Source organism: Pollachius pollachius (assembly GCF_949987615.1).
Source record: "Pollachius pollachius genome assembly, chromosome: 11".
Lineage (NCBI taxonomy): Eukaryota > Metazoa > Chordata > Actinopteri > Gadiformes > Gadidae > Pollachius > Pollachius pollachius.
The window spans coordinates 9,662,540-9,670,331 of record NC_136944.1 but is presented as its reverse complement, the minus strand read 5'-3'; the positions used below and the strand labels follow the sequence as shown (position 1 = coordinate 9,670,331).

Here is a 7,792-nt window from a genome sequence, read left to right as displayed (position 1 = left end):
CGGCAGCACGAGTGTCTCCGTCTATTAAACCTGCACAGTATATCATAGATCCTGTTACATGGTGTCAGAAGTGCTGAATCCCGTCACAAGCGACGTTGGAGTTCCTGAAAGATGGTTTGGCAAATAAAAACGGACTTCTGTGCAGTGTAAATGCCGTCGGGGATAAGCTAGGCTAAGCTAACAGTTAGAAACTAGCAGAGCGGAGAGCCAGCGAGACGGTGGAGACGGTGTCGTGCGAGCCTGCAAACGGAGAAATGGAGTCCCTGTTCTCAATAAGCCCACCGGATAACTTTGACTTCTCAGACTTCGGTAATTGGCCCAACTGGATTCGCCGTTTTGAACGGTTCCGGATCGCAGCAGGACTGAATGAAAAGGACGAAGAATATCAAGTTAATTCTCTGGTTTACACCATGGGTGAGAAAGCAGATGACATTTTGTGCACACTGGGTTTAAGTGGAGCAGACCAGAAGAAATACATCGTGGTAAGAAATGCTTTTGTAAAATACTTCATTTGCAAACACAATGTAATATACGAACGGGCTCGGTTTAACAAACGATGCCAAGAGCCGGGGGAAATGGCTGAATCTTTCATCTCTGCAGTTTATAAACTAGCAGAACACTGTCAATATGGCACACTACAGGAAGAAATGATTCAGGACAGATTAGTGGTAGGCTTAAGACACAATGGACTGTCAGAGAAGCTGCAGATGGACAGTGAACTAACACTGGCAAAAACTGTCCTAAAAATCAGACAACATGAAGAAATAAAAAAACAGCAACCAACTGTACGTGACACAACTAACAATGACCAGAGAGAAGCAAACGTTGACAAGGTGAAATTCAAATCAAAGTTTCACAGACAAAGTCAGACAGGAAAAAGCACATACAGCAAGACTCAAAAGGAGTTTTGAAAAGGAGAGAAGAGCTGTGGCCGGTGTGGAAAAACACCTGCACATTCCCTCAATAACTGTGCTGCTCGGGAGGCAGAGTGCAGAAAATGCATAAGAAAGGCCATTATGCAGTTGTATGCAGATCAGGCAGAGTGGAGGCAATTCATGAGCCAGAAGTGGAAGCTGTTTTCCTGGGAGAAGTGTCGGCAGGTGAGCAGCAATCATGGAAAAAAATGGTGATGTTAAATGGGCAACAAACCACCTTTAAGCTGGACAGTGGTGCGGAGGGACAGCCATTTCACCTACAGTCTACTCAGAAAAACAGCATGGCATACTAACAAGAGCGACGATGCCACTATGTGGACCTAGCAACAACCCACTTAAAGTGAGAGGTCAGTTTAATGGCACAATAACATTCAAAGACCGGACCACAACTCAACCTGTTTATGTATTAGACAGGTTGGCCACACCGCTGCTTGGCCTTCCAGCAATCAAAGTACTGCAGTTACTGCGACCAGTTGACTGCGTTCAGGAGTTGTCAGCAGACTTCAAGAGCCAGTACCCCAACGTTTTTACAGGCTTGGGACGCCTGCAAGGGGAGTACAAAATTAAGCTGAAGGAGGACGCCAAGCCTTATGCTTTGTCACTGCCACGTCGGGTACCACTACCATTGGTGGCCAAAGTTAAAGAGGAACTCCAAAGAATGGAGAAAATGGGAGTAATTGCACCTATCGACGAGCCCACAGATCGGCTGACACAGATGCTGGCATGACTCGTCTGTCATGCAGATGACATTCTTGTCTTTGGGACGTCTCGGGAACAACACAACCACAGGCTGCACCAAGTGTTGAGGCGACTCCAAAAGGAGGGGTTGACGCTCAACAACGATAAATGCAAGTTTGCTGTGGAGCGGTCACTTTCCTGGGTCACGTCATCAGCGCACAGAGCATCGAAGCAGACCCAGGTAAAATCAAGGCAATCACAGAAATGCCCACACCTAAAGATGTTGCTGATGTCAGGAGATTTTTGGGCATGGTTAACTATGTGGGGAAGTTTTCACCACGTATCGCTGAGCTCACACAGCCAATAAGAGACCTGCTGAAAGCAGACAATGACTGGGCCTGGAGGAGCGTGCAGCAGCGGGCATTCGAGGAGCTGCGTCGAGAACTGAGCTCACCCGCTGTCCTGGCACAGTACTGCCCGAACAGAGACCCAAAAGTTGCAGCAGATGCTTCCCCATTTGGGCTCGGAGGGGTTCTGTCTCAGAAGCAACCGTCAGGGGACTGGCGTCCAGTTGCCTTCATCTCACGCAGCATGACAGAGGCAGAGTGTAGATACGCCCAGAGTGAAAAAGAGGCGCTGGTGTTGACATGGGCGTGTGAGCGCTTTCAGTCTTATCTAGTTGGGATGGACTTTCTCATACAGACAGATCACAAACCCCTCATCTCCCTACTGAGCAGCAGAGGCCTTGATGATTTGACCCCACGCGTTCTGAGATTCAGACTGCGACTCCTCCGCTTCACATACAGAATTGAACACGTGCCGGGGAAAAATCTTGTCACAGCAGACGCACTTTCCAGGGCTCCAATCCAATCCGCGCCTACAGAGGAGGAACAGCAGCTGGAGACAGATGTCAGGTTGTACATCAACAACATAGTGGAACACTTACCCGCATCAGAGGGGAGACTGGTTCAGATCAGAGCCGCACAGGACACAGATGATGTCTGCAAAAGACTCAAAAACATGGTGCAGACAGGATGGCCAAACAGAAAGGCTCTCCCACCAGAACTTCAACAGTACTGGCAGTATCGCCAGGATCTGCTAGTAGCAGACGGACTGCTAATGAAGGGCGAAAGACTCGTCATCCCAGTTGCTATGCAAGAGGAGATGCTCGACAAAATTCATGAAGGTCACCAGGGCATGGCAAAATGCATCGCCAGAGCACGGCAGTCTGTATGGTGGCCAGGTCTGACCAAAAACATAAAGCAAAAAGTGGAAAACTGTGTAATCTGTGCAAAAGAAGTTCACAATGCACCAGAACCACTGCTGACGACGCCATTACCTGCTAGACCAGCATTACTCATTGCGCGGCTCGCAAGCCACATGCGGCTCGCCAAGCCTCTATTTGCGGCTCGCATGGCGGTAAAAATATACAGTGATATGATCATGCAGTGAATACAGATATTTAAAAAAACAATACAAACAATTATTTAAAAAATAAATCAACAGCGGCATTAAAAGGTGGAAATATAGCCTTGTCTAGAAAATAATTTTAAAGTTGCTCGGCTGTACGCTGACAGCAGGGTTGCCAGATTGGCGTTTTTCCTGCATAACAAGAGAGAATGTGCTCTTTGGATGGACTTATTCTTATTAACTTATTCTTCAATAGCTTCCATGTTATGTGACCCAGTGTCTCCACATTATTCCAGAAAATAGCACACAGTCACACAAGTCTTAATCTTCCTCTCAAAGTGCACCAGATTGATGCATTCCAGGTTAAAAGGTACCAAATTTTCTTCCGGGGGAGCATGCCCCCGGACCCCGCTAAGGACCGGGTTCTCTCCACAGTTTCACAAAATTCTGTGGGAAACACTGCTTCAGGGAGGACATATTATTAAGCAGGCATACTTATTTATGACTGGATTTATAGCTTTTGATACTTTGCGGTAAAAATGGCTCTCCTGTTGACGTCGTCCTGTCAGTGCGGCTCTCCTGAAAAAAATAGTGAATACCACTGTGCTAGACCATGGCAGCGCGTTGCAGCAGATCTTTTTCAGTGGAAGAGCGCAATGTACCTTGTGGTAATCGACTACTTCTCACGCTACATTGAAGTAGCCAACCTCACTTCCACCACCACAGGCCATGTAAAGGAGAAGTTGAAGGCCATATTCGCACGCCATGGAGTCCCGGACACTCGTCACAGACAACGGCCCCCAATTCTCAGCAACTGAGTTCACGGACTTCGCCAAAGGATATGACTTCAGCCATGTGACCAGCAGCCCCCGCTATCCGCAGAGCAACGGGGAAGCAGAAAGAGCTGTGCGGACAGTGAAGTCTCTCCTGGGGAAGGGAGAGGATCCACACAAGGCCCTCATGGCTTACAGGGCTACCCCATTGTCACATGGATCATCCCCAGCACAGCTGTTGATGGGTCGGCATATCAGAACACCTGTGCCCGTTAGCCAGGACAAACTACAGCCTAAGTGGCCTGACCTCCAGGCTTTCAAAAAGAAGGATCAAGACATGAAGGAGAAGCAAACCTTCTGGTTCAATAAAAGACACTGTGCAAAAGAAAGACAAGACCTCAGACCAGGACAAAGAGTCTGGGTGAGAAACACAAGCCAGTCTGGAACTGTCAGTGGCCCAGCTCCAACACCAAGATCTTACAACGTTGACCTACCCTCTGGAAGTCTACGAAGAAACAGACTCCACATCAGGGTCATTCCAGAGACTCCTACCGTGACAAGATCAGGGCAGGTCATAAGAAACCCAACTAGGATGGACTTGTAATCACCAGTCTTATACAGTTAGGGAGCGTGGTTACACAGGGTAGAATAATCCCTGCACGGCTCCGGGGTATCAGGTAGTCCACCCTGACCCCTAGACAGAATGATGGTAATAATAATTATATGTTCTGTGTTCTTGGTTTTGGTTAAAAGAGATACCACTCCACACAAGTGGGTTTGTCTCAGGTTTATAGTGTCGAAGATAAATGTTATACTGGAGAGTAGGTTTATTGTTAATTAAGAGGATGTTTATCAATTGTTAATACTCAAAGAAAGCATAAGAAATACTGGTACTTCACTAAAAGGGGGAGATGTAGTGATATGCGTAGGAACCTGTAAGGAGGTTGGGGAAGGTTTAGGGGTGAACACCGGAAATGTAAACAAGCTTGTAATAAAGTACCCAAGGCTACACCGGCAGCACGAGTGTCTCCGTCTATTAAACCTGCACAGTATATCATAGATCCTGTTACAATAGCCACAAGCAGTAGCGCGCGGTGACCCTAAATTTCAGTGGGGCAGAAACTACTGGCATATGACAAAACCCACAATTTGTTTATGTAATATGTATATATTCTACACATATATAACCTCCAAATGTTTTTTTTTCACAGAAACTCAACACTGTTAATCAAAGTTGCAACACCACTCGCCATATCTGCATCTGATAAAGAAATGACTAAAGATGCGCGCAGAATAATTTGAGTTAAAACAACAACATTTCTAGAATATGACCATGGGGCAGACTACTCTACGACCACAGGCGGTCTTTAATTGCATCAAGAGACCAAAAATAGTCGGAAAGCCTGCAGAAACTATAGACAGATAATGTGAAATTCACATTATTAAAAATAGACTTGGAGCCATGATTTACTGAGGAACTATTGTTTTGGGAGCATGCTTTTGCAAGTAGTTTGCTGCCCCACCTGCCCATATGGACGGAACGCGCCTGGCCACAAGGCTAATTTACATTTGTTGTCCCTGGACACGTTACCCTAACCATAACCCCTAACCTAACCATCAACCCTAAACCTAACTAAAACCCCTAAACCTAATCAAAACCAATTACCGTAACCATAACCCCTAAATTTTACCCTAATCCCTAAACCAAATAATTACCCTAACAGCAACCCTAACACCGAACCATTACCCTAACCTTAACCCCTAAACTAGAACCACAACCAGGCTGATAGTTCCAGGGTAAAACCCATTCACCTTGACTAGATCCATAGAGATGGGATACAGGTACGCTCTACCCATTTGGCGCTGCAGTGAGCGCCACTTGAATTCCATTGATGCCAGGCAAAGGCCAGACTAATATTCATTGTGAAACAGCTGGCCTTGGTCTGTGGGTGAGGCACTATTATATAATTAATGCTTTGCGGTTTGTCAAATAGTTTGGGAGTAAAATAAAAGGGCTGCAACCCCTCCAGGCTTGACGTAGCACAATAGGCTCACATCACAGTATGAGCAGATACTGGAAATGTTTGACACTGCAATACTGATATTCTTCACTTGTACTGAATACTACAAGTAATGTATTATCTACCAACCATGCATGAAGTTGTTTAAGTTTCATTAGTTTACATTTACATTTAGGGCAATTAGCAGACGCATTTAGCTGAGGCTTGACTCTAAAGTGACTTACAATAAGTACATTTGTCAGAAGAAAGAGAATGGATGGAAGAAGGCAGTTGGATCCATGCCAGATTCACTACTAAATATGCTTCAATAAATACAATCGGTAGTGCCATATTTGATATAAGTCATAGTTTACAGTCCTCTGTTGTCTTGGCTCACACATTCACACGCAGATACACTGATGAGAGAGACATTAACAAAATACATTTAATTAATAACATTTATTAAGACCATGAAAGAAAATAAACCACAGAATGCTTTTGGATATCATAAAAAAAGAATAGCAATTATAGTAATAATAATAAATATAAGGTATTTTTCGTTTAATAAATAATAATAAATGCTTAATATCTGGGACCAATGTTGTACTCAGAAACTCTGAAGCCCTGTATCACCAGGGGTGGATCGTTGCAGCTTTTCTTCTTAACTTTTTTTCCTTCCTTTTTTTAAACCAGGTTTCTATTGACTCTGATTTCTAGTGGTTTCTATGTGCCAGGATTAGCGCTAACACTATATGACATATTATTTGACAGAGAGTAATCTCTTGAATCTTGCCTACTCTCTGTCTTATTGAAATTGAAATGATAGGGTTCGACTTGTATTGCAACTGATCGTTTGGTGTTTAGGAGTCTGTAGAAAATGTACCCAAGGTTACAAAATCGATACAATCTTCTGGTTGACAATAAAATCTTATCACAGGCTATACTTTAGCCAAGTCAGATTTTTCTTTCTTTCTATAAAAACAAACCCTTTGGTGCTGTCGCCAACACTTTCAAAACAAGACACTTGTCAGTTGAATGGTTAAGAAACCTGGTCAATATCAGAGTCAAGGTCACACAAAAGATAAACTGATTTGTTTTTTTGCTTCTCAAAAGCCACATCTATAAAGTTTAAGAAAAAAATGAATAGCCTATTTTTTTCTACACCCATGCATTATTCAAAATGGCGTACAAGTCCAGGGGGTTCATTCTGCAGCGTGTAACAGCCTGCTTATTACATGATATCATATTTCCTATTTGATTTCATTTCAGAACATCCAAACACACCACTGAGTGTGCTGTTGTTTCTTACATTGAAGTAATATGAGTTTTTAAATTCATATTTTATGTTTGACTTTGCAGGTGCCCATATTTTAATATAGCATTTGTGTTTAGTTTGATTTACCATATTAGCAATATAATGTTTCAAAATTATAGCTTTTTACTTCCAGAAGCTGCATGGCTGAAACATAAATAACCCAACATTCATGTTCAATGGTAAACGGTATCTTCTATATTCTTCAGTGACATCGGTCCAATTGCCTAGGTTTATAAATTGTAATTGGTCGTCCTCTAGTGGCAGTGCCTAATTCCTGCGCTGTTCTTGGTCTTTTTTGCGCTGCTGTTTCTCTTTCTGTTTCTCAAATTTATCCAAAGCTTTACGTTCCTTCTCCACCGCAGTGTGGATTTCTTTGATTCTACGCTTCAGTGTGGTGCGGTCAGAAGAGTTCACACCAAGTCCCTGGAGAGGACAGGAAAGGAGAGGAAGACAAGGAGAAGAGGACAAGGAGAAGAGGACAAGGAGAATAGGACAAGGAGAAGAGGACAAGGAGAGGAGGGGAGAGCAGAGGTGGGAAAAAAATAAGAAAATAAATATTTATTGCTAGCTTTTTTGTTGATGTCACCGGTCCAATTTGTCCGTGACTGTCCTCACTTTCAGCTTGTTGCTGTCAATCTGCAGGAGCTGCCGGCCGTCGACGTCGTGGGCGGTGAACTCAGG

General features: G+C 44.0%; 1 protein-coding gene across 1 annotated transcript in view; it reads right to left on the bottom strand.

Annotated features, from left to right (window-relative positions):
- Window positions 1-6,287: 6,287 nt before the first annotated feature.
- Window positions 6,288-7,792, bottom strand: part of samd14 (sterile alpha motif domain containing 14) — a 17,778-nt gene continuing 16,273 nt past the window's right edge. Inside the window, exons 10-11 of the mRNA XM_079745612.1 lie at window positions 7,727-7,792; window positions 6,288-7,534 (exon numbers count right to left, since the gene is read on the bottom strand). The exon at window positions 7,727-7,792 is cut by the window's right edge and continues 90 nt beyond it. Coding sequence (XP_079601738.1) covers window positions 7,379-7,534; window positions 7,727-7,792 — 222 coding nt within the window. The 3' untranslated portion in view covers window positions 6,288-7,378. The remainder of the gene's footprint in view (window positions 7,535-7,726) is intronic.